Genomic DNA, 13,727 nt, shown 5'->3' with positions numbered 1-13,727 from the left:
GCGATTAAATGGATTTTTAGCATCTTTTCTCACTGTCCCTCTTCCCCTCTGTTTTCTTTCCCTGTCCTTTTCTTGAACTTTTCTATGTTTTTCCCTTTCCTATCCCTGGTCATGTCTGTTCCGATTGTAATAACTTAAAAGTAAAAAATAAATAAATGATAAAGATCAATCAAGAGCACCAGTATGGCAAAGTACTGCAGGATGCTGTGGTAGTCATGCTGGTTCAGTGTGCCTTCAATTTTGAATAAATCCCTAACAGTGTCTCCAGCAAAGCACCACCATGCTATCACACCTTCTCCTCCATGCTTCAAGGTGAGAACTATGTACAGTGGCTTGCAAAAGTATTCGGCCCCTTTGAACGTTTCCACATTCTCCGTGACAATGTTAAGATGATTTTATAGTCATGCCAACCTCCAACCGCATGGCAAAATATACCGTGAACTATAGAATAGTTTCTTCTTTTACATAATATTTCTTTGAATCCCAGTGCGTATTTCAAAGAATATGTGCAGTCTTTGACAAAGACAAAGGCCAACTTGTTTGACTTGTTGCTTTACCTTTACCAGATCTGGGTGTGTGAGCTTGTGGGTGGAGCTGAACACAAGATTTACAGTATTTAATAGTTGAAGTCAAATTAAAGCCAGCGTAGTCAACAATGGCCCTCCAACGGTTCTTGTGCTTTTTCTCTGTGATGATCATTCTTTTTGGCAAAGGTGAGAGAGAAAATTGTATTTCTGTTTGTAGTATTAAAATCTGTCCCGTTACTTCTTTCAGATGAAGTGTGGAAAGTTTAATTACAGATACTAAAGAATTTTATAATAAAAAAAAATTGTCTGGATAGTATGAAATGCATCCTGTAGCATTCTGCAAGATGGGAAATAATTTTTTGACATCCTTAAATTCTGCTCTTCTTATTTTTTTCTTTCTTTTTTTTCTCTTCTAAATTATATGGAATAGAATGTTATTATAATTATTTTATTATTATTATTATTAATAATAATAATTATTATTATTATTATTATTATTATTATTATTATTATTATTATTATTATTATTATGTTTTAAACAGAGTCATTTCATATTAGTTGCAATTGAATAAAAATACTTATTCACTATGGACTAGTCATGATGTGTATTACCTCTAGTTTGATATATTTGTCTTTGTGTTCCAATTTTTAGATGTTCATTCACAGCGGCCTGGTAAGCATCCAAGAACAATTCTGAAAGTTTTTCATACTTAACCTTTTTTTTTTTTATTATTATATTTAAAGCTGGGTATCTGTCAAGATGGTCACAGCAATTTAAATAAGGAAATCCCTTTTTTCCAGTAGTTTCTCCATCCCTTCATAATCTGTTGAAATCCACAGGGTAAATGGTATTAGTAAACTACTGTATCGTTGATAATCAGTAAGAGTATGGGAGGCAGAGTCTTCCTTTGTGACACCTGCTCCCAGTTTTGACTGAGGAGACCGACATCCTCTCTACTATTAAGATTAGACTTAACACTTGATTTTTTGACTGTTTCTTCTTCCCTAACCTTTTTTCACTCACCATGTGTTTATAAAGCACTGTGCATTTAATCATTGCTTATTATTAATCTCTAGCTCTCTTATGTTCTTTGAAGTTTTCCCTGAACAATTTTGCACTAAAATGTCACAAAATACCTTTTCTGTGGTTGAGTGTGGTTCATGTGCAACAATGTTTTTATGACTTTACATCTAAAAATAACATCAACATGTATCATCTCCCATCAGAACTCTTCATGAGATGTTACTCACTGAACGTGTGAATGGTTATAATGCTGTGGCTTATCAACATATTCAGTATTTAACTGTTGTGTCTTATTCTCTCAGCATGTGGAAGGGTTATTAAAAATCCTAGAATCGTAGGAGGTGAAGATGCAGCCCCTGGACGTTGGCCCTGGCAGGCATCTTTATCCAGAGATGGCTCTTTTTTCTGTGGAGGGTCCCTAATCACCAACCAATGGGTGCTGACAGCTGCTCACTGCATTACACCGTAAGTCAACACTACAAGTGTTTCTGTGGTGGTGCAGTGGTTAACGCCTGTTGAAGGTTTCAACCTCTTGGAGTAGAGTTTACATATTCTCCCTGTGCCTGTGGGTTTCTTCTGCAGACAACACTTTTTAAAGGCTAAATATTTTAGCCTTTAAAAAAAAAAAAATCTGCAACCTTCCCTGTGGTCAACAACAGACACACATTATGCCCCTATCGTGGACTAAACCGATCAGAGATAGTAAGGGGCGGGACTTCTCTGATTGGCCGTGGTCCAGTTGAAAGTGCAGGTGGAAGTGGGAGGTGATTAGCTTGAATAAAGCGATATCAATTCATTAAATCCTGAATCGACTTTTAAATATAACTGTGTTTTGCCAGAAATGCCAGATTCTCAGATTAAAGCTCACAAAACCATTTCAACAACAACCAAACAGCAAATGAGAGCAGGTACACGGATTCCACACAAAGACGTAAACACAGAACGGACCCGACGCATCAGAATCAATTTTGTCTTTCTCGGCTTTCTCACCCGACGGCCCGTAGACGGACACGCTGTCAGAGCTTAGCGATTCTGATGCGTCCGGTCCGCGCTGTGATTACGTCTTTTTGCGCTGATTCTGAGCTGCAGGTTTTGTCTCTCTCCAACCAAAATTCACCGAGCCAGCAGCAAAAGAAGCAGCAAACTGCGCTTCACATTTGATCAATGTTGTCTTGAATTTTGCTGTTTTGCTTCCACGACTATTAAAATCACACTTCATGCACAGCTAGCTCTCTCTCTGTCTCTCTCTGTACTTCAAGAACAGTTTCCCGTCTCCAATCTCTGTTTTCTGTATTATTCATTCGCTTGTTACCCACCAGTCTACCGTTGTTTACAGCGCTGTCTTTTTCTTTTTTTCACTTAAATGACCTCGGACAAGAAAGCCAATTTTTTCTGTTGTTCAATACTGAAGAAATTTAAACTTTATATGCAAAACATTGTAGAATATTTTTAAGGTTATCTGCTATAAAAAGCCAGACCAGGAAAATCTCCTTCATGTTTTTCTGTGTTTTATTCTCAGTCACTTTCACACAAAGGCATCTGCTGTGATGTTCACAATTCTGATGAAGTCAGTACTGATAAATGATCAGAATTATAATATTTCTGACTGTCTGAGGCTAAGTTGAATCGAATCGAATCGAAGTGGAATCGAATGGATTATAGAAATCAGTGATGATACCCAGCCCTAGTGAATAGCCTAGGCACGACAGAAGTGGATGTAGCTGTAATAGGAAAAGAACTATTGCTAACTTTTCTGTTGAGTTAAGGCCTGATCCTTCTGAAATTCATAGCCAGTGCTCTGACACGGTGTCATCAATCTTTGAATGCTGAAAAAGCACAGTGTATCCAGAAAAACACATTATATTATATAAATTATTATAAAATTTGTGTGCGCCTAACTTTTGTGCCGGTACGCCTAACTTTAAAATGTTAGGCGTACCGGCACAAAAGTTAGTCTAGAGCCCTGGTAAGGCAATGGATGTTATTGCACAGTGATTTTAATATTTTTGTTCATAACCAACTGATGTTTTCTTTTTCTGAAATTAGTGAAAGGACATTTTTAAAGTCTTAAAAAAAACTAATTGCATACATTTACTCAAAAACACCCCAACAGTTTTTAGAGTAATTTCTCCACTGATAATTTTCAACTCACAGTTGGTAGCAACACATTTCTTAATAATGTAATGTTGTGATCAAATTGTGACAACGCTGAGTAACAGCCAGGGTTGGATGAGAAACTTAATACCAGTCACGTCTTTCCATCCGATGTGAACTTACAATCAGCAGCATGCAAGTTTACCATGAAGATGTAAGTTGGGAACCTGCTAACTTTGTTCTGTCAAAAGATAACAAACTCTAGCTATGCACAAAAGTAAGCCTCACCATTCAAATCACTTGCACACTCACATGCAGGGATAGAGGAAATGCCCATCCATCAAAATCATTTTCTTGGACTACAACGGCTCTTCAGTGTTTGAATAAAATGATTCAATTTATACAGTGGCTTGCAAAAGTATTCGGCCGCCTTGAACTCATCTTGGAAGAAAACCTCTTGGAGTCTGCAAAAGACTTGAGACTGGGGCAGAGGTTCACCTTCCAGCAGGACAACGGCCCTAAACATAAAGCCAGGGCAACAATGGAACGGTTTAAAACAAAACATATCCATGTGTTAGAATGGCTCAGTCAAAGTCCAGATCTAAATCCAATCGAGAATCTGTGGCAAGATCTGAAAACTGCTGTTCACAAACGCTGTCCATCTAATCTGACTGAGCTGGAGCTGTTTTGCAAAGAAGAATGGGCAAGAATTTCAGTCTGTAGATGTGCAAAGCTGGTAGACACATACCCTAAAAGACTGGCAGCTGTAATTGCAGCAAAAGGTGGTTCTACAAAGTATTGACTCAGGGGGCTGAATAATTACTCACACCCCACTTTTCAGTTATTTATTTGTAAAAGATGTTTGGAATCATGTATGATTTTCGTTCCACGTCTCACGTGTACACCACTTTGTATTAGTCTTTCACGTGGAATTCCAATAAAATTGATCCATGTTTGTGGCTGTAATGTGACAAAATGTGGAAAAGTTCAAGGGGGCCGAATACTTTTGCAAGCCACTGTATATATTTATTATCTAAATCTCACAAGCATCTGTTGCTACCTGGTTGTGACGGTAGTTCAACGATAATGATCACTATGCAATGCTATAAAAATAACTATATATTTTTTCTTTCATTCGAGTGCTGATCTTACCACCACAAGCGTGACTCTGGGCCACAACACCGCGTCTGGTCCAAACCCAAATGCAGTTACTGTGACACTTGAAAGCATCATCTGCCATCCCGACTACAATGCTGCAACATATGAGAATGACATGTGCCTCCTGCAGCTGTCGACTCCTGTGAATTTCACAGACTACATTCAGCCAGTCTGCTTAGCCTCAGCAGGCAGCACTTTCAACAGTGACACCAGCAGCTGGGTCACTGGCTTTGGTACCCTATACAGTAAGTTTTTCAAAATATGTATTTTCTTTTATTAGTGATACATGATTCAGTAAAAATGATCTTCCTTTTAACATTTCCCAATTAGGTAGTGGTCCCACCCCAGAGATTCTGCAGGAGGTGAATGTACCAATAGTGGGAAACAACCAGTGCAGATGCGAATTACAAAAGTTCGTTATCACAGATAACATGATCTGTGCTGGACTGCAAAACGGCGGGAAGGATTCATGTCAGGTGACTACCACTTTGTGCTTATTTGTAATGTAAGGCCTAATTGACTGCATTGACTATCAGCTTTTAACCACTCACTGCTTTTCTGTAGTAGTGTTTATGATTATTAACATTATAGCCCTATTCCATTAGCACCTACTTGGCTCAGTTTTCAGGGTTTTCGTTAGGTGTTATCACCTGGTACCAGGTACTTTTTTTAGTACTGCTCGTATTCCAAGTGAACGAAATCGATACAAAAATGTGACATCAAGAGACTGCATGTCACTGATAGGCCAGTCAGTGGTGTAGCTCAATGACTCATGAGAGTCACTCCTTAACAGTAATCAAAAGCACCATTTTGAAAGCATGCAACAACAGAAATGGGTACACAGAAACCAACACCATGGTCCGAGAGTCACCATAGACCAAGTAGCAGGTAGAGAATCCCCTCGAAGCCTTCCATGGTTAGTTTGTGTTCAGGTCAGTGGACTTTCTGCCATGTTGCTTTAATGATACAACGCAGGTGGTGCTCTATTGTACGACAAAATGGCAGAAACCAAGTAAAGTAGAGTCAAGCTGAGAAGGTACTGGTGGAAAAGAGGCTTTGCATTGAAGCTCATTTACTCATAATTCGAAATTCTTTTCACTTAGATGTATTTAATTTATTCTATAAAGGTTTTCCCAAAAGTTTTGTGATAATTTCTGTCAGTGACATCACGATACTAAATGCTCCTTGGAGCAGCAGGTCAAACTGAAGACATGTAGTGACGTGCAGTTGAGGGTGTTGGGTGATACTGTAACTAATCAGCAAAAGTTGTGTGTCTGATTAACAATCAACACAAACATCTCCAGAAACATTTTATGCATTTAGTAGAAATTAAGCTCCATGAGATGTTCAACTGATCTCAATCTGTTTTAACAACTTTTACACTTTTTTCACAGGGAGACTCGGGGGGACCACTCGTGACAAAAGATAATACGGGTATCTGGATCCAGAGTGGAGTCGTGAGTTTTGGTGATGGCTGCGCCCTGCCTAATAGTCCTGGAGTCTACGCTCGTGTGTCCCAGTACCAAAACTGGATCAGCACCACCGTCACCGGAACACCACCAGGCTTTGTTAACTACTTCTCCCTGAAATTTGACTCTGACTTATTCTTCACCTGCCACACACCAACACCACCCACTCCTCCCCCCCCCACCCCATGTGACAGTGACAGTTTGTTTTGCAGTGGTGAAAACCTGATCCACTTCACTCACTTCACCTCTCTCTGTGTTCTTGTTGTGTTGCTCCAAGTGTTTTTTGGAAGTGGTGGAATGTAACTCAACACATTTACTAGTCCTGTACTCAAATACTGAATAAATAATCATTACTCCAATAGATTTATGGGACAGCTTAAGTTTCTGGGCACTTCACAAGGGAAACGAAACAGTCATTAGTAGACATTAGACTAACAGTTGATACCATAAGAGAAGAAGAAGTGGACGGTTTAAACATTTGGACATGAAATATTTGTTTATCTGAAAATAGCAACAATTTCTTATATCCTGTTTCTCAATTACCGTGATTGGCTAATCTTTATCTGATGTATTTCCATGACTTCAGTAATGATTTAAAACTACAGCCTGGCAAATTTGAAGTAATACATTTTAAACATTATTTAGTAATTCTCTTTAAATGTTATCACGTTATATATGGGCATATATCTGTGGTCTGTTCAAATCTTGTTTTGGTATGCTGACACTTTTGATGATTAAAACATGCAATTTTAAAATACTATTTACTGTGCTGCATTCTTTTGTATTCTATTTTGAGTTATGTAAATAAATAGTATTTGTTGTTGAGTTGGTAGGACTATCATTCACAAGCTTGATGTTGGCAGCTAGAAATTTTCTTTACATTAGAGTGCCTCGAAACGTATTGTGCAACATAACTTTTCCTCATAGAGAAGGCATTGCTAAACCAGCATCATACATTTAACAGCATTTGTACCATCAGTTCAAAAATTAACATTGAAGCGCCAGTGAGTTTAATGTTTAATGGGCTTCAACATTTCAAACTTTCTTTTTAAATTTTGTATCAGAAAGTCTGCTATTTTTTCTAATGCGATGATGGAAAAATAAGAGAAGATGAGAAAATGAAAAAAAACAAACAAAAAAAACAAATTAAATATGTATGTGTGGCATTAGAAACGGACCTGACCACAGGCTTATGCTTTTCAGCATTAATCTCAAAAAGTTGATTCTGTTCATTTGGACGTAGCGTTTTCAGTGAGAGAAAAATTTAATCACTTATCCAAGTGACTTCTTCAGTCTCAGCTGACTGCAGGTTTCCCCAATCTTATACACAGCCACAGAAACAGCAATTTGAAATAACAATGTTGCAGACGTAGAAGCAGAGCAACTACGGACGAATTTTTCGGCCTGTCTCAGCAATGTAAAGCCCCTAGCATCCAACATCAGCATGGAGGAGAGGAAGGCACTCACATCACTTAGTAATGACAACAACATTATCATCCTTGCGGCAGACAAGGGTAGATGCATGGTTTTGCTAAACCAGAAAGACTATCATGAGAAAATTTTGCCCCTGAAATGAGACCCAGGAAGTGGTTACAGGAAGAGGGTAGGTAGTTCTGTTACGGTTGACATGGAGGACTCACATGCAGGACTCTGAGGTCAGATGCACACAAGAGAATTTATTTACAAACGTCCACCAGGTGTGTATACAAAAAGGTGCAGGCCTGGGCTATATACAAAAGGTGAGGTGACAGGACTCCAGGGAAATCCGGGAGAAAAAGCACTTGTGCCTCTCCAAACAATCCGCACACAAAATCAGTCTCTCTCAGTCACACTTGTCACGGAAAACACAGAGGAAACAATCCAGGGAGTCTGTACAAAAAGAAGCCCTTGTTAATACAAAGCACTAAGACATGAGAGCACACTTGCTGAAGCTTGACTTCACTAATGCGAGTCATGCAACAATCCAGATAAGAACAGTAGTCGCTCCCTGGATTAAATACTGGTCACACTAATGAGGCTCAGATGTTTCTTCCTTCAAGGGGCATCTGAGCTGAGGGCGTCAACCCGCGTTCTAACCAACGAGAGAGAGAAAGAGAAAGAGAGAAAAAAGAGAGAAAAGCAGAAACTGCTGATTGGCGTCCTGCTGATCATCCAGGCCGTGACAGTACTCCCTCCCCCAATGGGAGCCTCCCGGCGACCTCCAGTCTTCTCAGGGTGTGCCTCATGGAACGCCTGCACCATGTTCTTGTCCAGAAGTGTCGCCCACTCCTCCATCCCGCAGCCCTCCCAATCCACCAGGTATTACAAACCACGCCCCAGGCGCCTGACGCCTGGGTCTGGAAGGAGGGCACAAAGGACTGGAGAGACAGGGTTTCACTTGTGACACGTGGAAAACATTGTCAATCCGCATATTCCGGGGCAGCTTAAGGCAGACTGAAACCGGGTGAACCAGAGAGTCAATCTCAGTTTGGCCGTTAGTCTGCGGATGAAAGACAGAGGAAAGACTGACCTGAGCTCCCAGGGAGAAACAAAACACCTTCCAGACATGTGACGTGAATTGTGGGCCCCTGTCTGAGACTATGTCAACGGGGATTCCATGGAGACGCAAGACGTGGTTTGTCCGGAGCCGGGCAGTTTCTAGGGCCGTAGGGAGCTTAGGGAGGGCAACAAAGTGAACAGCTTTAGAAAAATGATCAATGATGGTCAGAATGACAGAGTTACCTGACAAAGGTGGCAAACCAGTGATGAAGTCGACAGCAATATGAGACCAGGGGCGGCTTGGTGTAGGTAGGGGCTGAAGAAAACCAGAGGATGGTTGATAATGGGAGAGTCACAAGCAGAATCCTTGGAGGCGGTGAATTGGTGAGAGAGAGCGTCGGGTTTGGTATTGTGGGAACAAGGTCTGTAGGTGATGGTGAACTGAAACACATGAAGGAAAAAACGGCTGGGAGGTCAGTTCCTTAATCAGTAATATGCAAATTCTCATATCTGTGTAGCTGTGTCTGTGTATATGTATGTGTCAAGAGATTTATTTTAAAGACACTTCTTCAGCTAAGAATCTAAAGGTAGAAACACACAGAGGCTGCAGCTTTTACTTGCAAGGGCATGATCACAGAACGCTCACACCAGAGGGGGGGCCCTGTGATGTGCGCTCTGTTCCTGCACTTGTCTTTATTTATATACAAAAATAATGCAACAGTGAATACGTCCATTCAGAGAAAGAGGAATGTTAGTGCGTATGTATGTGCGTATGTAGGTGTATGTGTGTGTGTGTGTGTGTGTGTGTGTGAATCTGAAGGATATGGCCCCTCTTCTTTTTAGGGAGTGCAGATAAAAGTGTCCAGCTCTCCTCTTCCTGGCAGGAGTGAAATAATAACAGCTTGTTCAGCTATTATCGCTGTGAGAAAGAATTTATAAAACAAGTCTTGTAGTGGACAACAGTCTAAGTCATAAAAAGGTCATCATGCAGTATTCTACCATATGCAAACTTATATCATTAAAAGCTTATACTGACTACTAAGTACAATTTTATATTGACAGTATGTATGGGTGTATCCGTATGTACGCATGTGTACGTATAACTTGTACATATCTTTCTTGTGTAAATGTTAAAGCCTGTGTTATTGTGTAAATACTTATGTTATTGTGTATTACACACAACGGAGAGATGCCAAACTGTGTTTTATTGTTCTTGTAACATTGACAATAAAAAGCTATTCTATTCTATTCTAAAACAAAAAAAATCAAATCTCATGACGTACCACAATTCACAGATCACATTAAATCGGTGGACCAACACGTCAAATTCACCAGGGAGGATATGAAAAGTGGCCTACGCATATATATATATATAATACAGAGCAAACACCATCCCCACAGTCAGGGAAGCAGAAGAACATCACATCAAAAAGGCCCTGAGTAAATGTGATTATCCCAGCTGGACATTTGTCAAAGCTGGGAAGGCGCCTAAAGAAAGCTCCAGCCGATCCAGGAGAGAAGGACAACCGCTGCCTAAGCGAAAACCTGTAGTGATCCCATACGTGCCAGGAGTATGAGAACAGTTGAGACGCATTTTTTCTAAGCATCGTGTCTCCGTGGCTTTTAAACCCCAAAACACTCTGTGCAAAACTTGGTCCACCCCAAGGATCGGGTCCCCTGAAACAAACAGAGTAACATAGTGTTAACTTAACGCTGTTAAGTGCCAGGAGGATTGCCAGGATTTATACATCGGGGAAACCACACAACCTCTGGTAAAGCGGATGGCACTACACAGAAGAGCTACCTCGTCAGGCCAGGACTCTGCAGCCTATTTACACCTACAGGCCAGTGGACAATCTTTCAATGATGAGGATGAACACATCCTGGACATGGAGGAACGCTGGTTTGAGCGTGGAGTCAAGGAGGCCATTTACGTGAATAGGGAAAGACCATCTCTGAATCGAGGAAGGGGCCTTAGGGTACATCTTTCACCATCTTACAATGCTGTGGTTGCAGCCATTGCCCAAATTTCTGTGAATGGTACTCATGGCCATTGATCAGTGGGTTTTGATCAATGGTCATGAGAATTTGCATATTAATGAAGGTGGATAAGAGGGTTTGTTCCCTGCGCCTTAGGGTCAGGGAGTGGGTCCTGACTGTCATCTGCGCTTAGGCGCTGAGTGGCAGTTCAGAGTACCCAGCCTGATCTGAACCCGAGCGGTGTTTTGTTATTGGACAAACAATAACAAAAGTGTTTTGTCACTTATGGACACAAGAGTGTCCATAAGTGCACATGGCACCAGGACGCTCTAGGCTGCAGGTTGATGATTGATTTTGTAATTGTACCAGACCTGCGACCATATGTTCTGGACACTCGGGTAAAGAGAGGGGCTGACCTGTCAACTTATCACCACCTGGTGGTGAGTTGGATCAGGTGGCGGGGGAGGATGCTGGACAGACCTGGTGCACCTAAACGCATAGTGAGGGTGGGCTGGGAACATCTAGCAGAGGCCCCAGTCCACGAGATCTTCAACGCACACCTCCGGCAGAGCTTCAACAGCATTCCGAGGGAGACTGTGGACATTGAGTCCGAATGGACCATGTTCAGCGTCTCCATTGCCGAAGCTGCTGCATTGATCTGCGGCTGCAAGGTGGTTGGTGCCTGCCGTGGTGGTAATCCCCGAACCAAATGGTGCACACCAGAGGTGAAGGGAGCCACCAGGCTGAAGAAGGAGTCCTATCGGACTTGGTTAGCCTGTGGGACTTCGGAGGCAGCTGACAGGTATCGACAGGCCAAGCGGAATGCGGCTCAGGCAGTGGCTGAAGCAAAAAGTTCGGAGAGGCCATGGAAAAAGACTTTCGGACTGCCTCGAAGAGATTCTGGCAAACCATCAGGCGTCTCAGGAGGGGAAAGTGGTGCTCTACCTGCACTGTGTATAGTGCTGGCAGAGCACTGCTGACTTCGACTGAGAAAATTGTTGGGCGGTGGAAGGAATACTTCGAGGACCTCCTTAATCCCACTGGCACGTCTTCTGAGCAGGAAGCAGAGTCTGGGGATGAAGGGGATGACCCGCCAATTTCCAGGGGTGAGGTCACTGAGGCACTGAGACAACTCCTTGGTGGCAGAGCCCCTGGTGTGGATGAGGTCCGCCCCAAGTTCCTGAAGGCAAGTTATTGTAAATGACTGTAATGAATCTATACAGTCCTATAAATTGACTGTACAAATTGTCAATACAAATCGTTTCTTGTTAGATGGGCAAGATGGCGAACGCAGCTACAGCCAGATTGGCTTCTCAGAATAGGCTGTGTGATTAATTCTAAGTCAAATTTATTTAGCTTGAAACAAAACACAAACAAACAAAAAGGAGAAAATGGCAAAGATGAGAAAAATTGAAGAAGATTTGGAGGAGATTAAGCTGTCGCTTAATTCGTTGTCAACGGTGGTCGAAAAGAATAGTTAAGCAACAAGGAATGTTAACGACTTTAATGGACCAAATCAAAGAATTACAAAGCTTTATTAAGGAAAAGGATAAAACAATCCAGCTCTTAGAAAGGAGAGTGGAGGATTTAGAACAGCATGCACGATTGGAGGACGTGATTATTACCGGTTTGGAAACCAAACACAGGAGCTGAGAGTTACTGAGATTGGGAGTGGTGTGAGGTCTGGCGGAGATGAGCCCCTGGTGGAGGAGCAACAAACACTAGAGTGTCAGGTAGTGGAGTTTTTTTGCGAGTAAAAAACTTCCCCTGCATAGCAACAACATCGCGGCGTGCTATACCCTCCCCAGAAAGAATGCCAGGGCACCTCCAGCAATAGTAGTAAAACTTGTGAATCGAAAACACAAAATTGAGCTACTGAGGCAGTCCAGACAACTGAAAGGGAGTGGAGTATATGTGAATGAACATCTCACGAAAAAGAACGCCGATATTGCCAGACAAGCCCGTATCATGCGTAAAGAAAAGAAAATCCAAGCAACATGGACAAGAAATTGCAAAGTGATGATAAAGCTCAACGGAACACCAGAAGAAGCCAAGGTTGTAATGATCAGGGATCTTCATGATTTGGACAACTACGGGGGATGATTACACTGTTGCGGTCGGCAGAAGGTCTGTTATAATGCGTTTGCTAACAACTAGCCGAACTTATTCAACGAAAGACACTATTTCCGACTGTCGGAAGGGGAAAATGGCAAGGTATGAGACAGATCTGAGCCGCAGTTATGTATGGATCAGAACTGTATAGCTATGAGTGGTTTCCCAAAATATGTTGTGAAATACTTGGGTATGTCATAAGGATAACAGACATTTAAAGAACACCCAATCACAATGACTGAAGATTCGGATTACAAATTACATGATTTTGAAAATAATATTGATCCCGAATGGAATGTGCTTAATGCAATTAATGTTACATGCGAGTATTATACTGAGAATCAATTTAGGGATAATGTTGACTTAGGCAATACATTTTCATTAATTCATTTCAACTGTAGAAGCCTCTATAAAAGTTTTGTTCTGATCAATGATTTTTTTGAATAATCTGAATGGCAAGTTTAAAGTGATAGCACTATCAGAAACATGGATAGATGAGGAAAGAGGTTGGGACTTTCAAATTGATGGGTATGAATTACATCATATAAACAGATCTAATAAGAAGGCAGGAGGTGTGGCACTTTTTGTTGATAGTGATTTGAAATGTAAACAGGTTGAATATATGTCTGTGGCTATTGATGATTTAATGGAGTGTGTGACAGTAGAAATAGACATGGAAAGAAAGAGTAATATAATTGTTACTTGTATGTATAGGAGGCCTGGGACACTGATAGAAACATTCACAGATGTAGTAGAAGTTTTATTGAGCAAGGTAAAGGGAAACAAGACATTCTGTATTTGCGGTGATTACAATATTGATTTTTTAAAAATGTCCAATCATAAGGCATCATCAGATTTTTTTGAGTTATTATTTGGAAGAGGGTT

General features: G+C 41.1%; 1 protein-coding gene across 2 annotated transcripts; it reads left to right on the top strand.

Moving 5' to 3' along the window:
- Positions 1-655: 655 nt before the first annotated feature.
- LOC148104092 (serine protease 27-like) lies at positions 656-6,575 on the top strand. Of its 2 annotated transcripts, none has more exons than XM_087839257.1 (6): positions 656-713; positions 1,180-1,200; positions 1,854-2,016; positions 4,786-5,048; positions 5,134-5,279; positions 6,198-6,575. In XM_087839257.1, the coding sequence occupies exons 1-6, from the start codon at positions 656-658 to the stop codon at positions 6,573-6,575; spliced, it is 1,029 nt and encodes a 342-aa protein (XP_087695383.1). The 2 variants fall into 2 exon arrangements, with proteins under 2 accessions (XP_087695383.1, XP_087695384.1); XM_087839258.1 differs by having other exon boundaries at positions 4,786-5,052; positions 5,138-5,279.
- The last annotated feature ends 7,152 nt before the right edge of the window (positions 6,576-13,727 follow it).

Source organism: Neolamprologus brichardi, chromosome 3 (assembly GCF_056152115.1).
Source record: "Neolamprologus brichardi isolate AB-2024 chromosome 3, ASM5615211v1, whole genome shotgun sequence".
NCBI lineage: Eukaryota > Metazoa > Chordata > Actinopteri > Cichliformes > Cichlidae > Neolamprologus > Neolamprologus brichardi.
The sequence above is the reverse complement of the archived record's forward strand: the minus strand, read 5'-3'. Positions and strand labels throughout refer to the sequence as shown.

Coding starts and splice junctions, on each gene's coding strand:
- LOC148104092 (XM_087839257.1), top strand. CDS start 656: ATGGCCCTCCAACGGTTCTTGTGCTTTTTCTCTGTGATGATCATTCTT. Junction 5,049..5,133: donor TGGCTTTGGTACCCTATACA/GTAAGTTTTTCA, acceptor TTTCCCAATTAG/GTAGTGGTCCCACCCCAGAG. Junction 5,280..6,197: donor GCGGGAAGGATTCATGTCAG/GTGACTACCACT, acceptor CTTTTTTCACAG/GGAGACTCGGGGGGACCACT.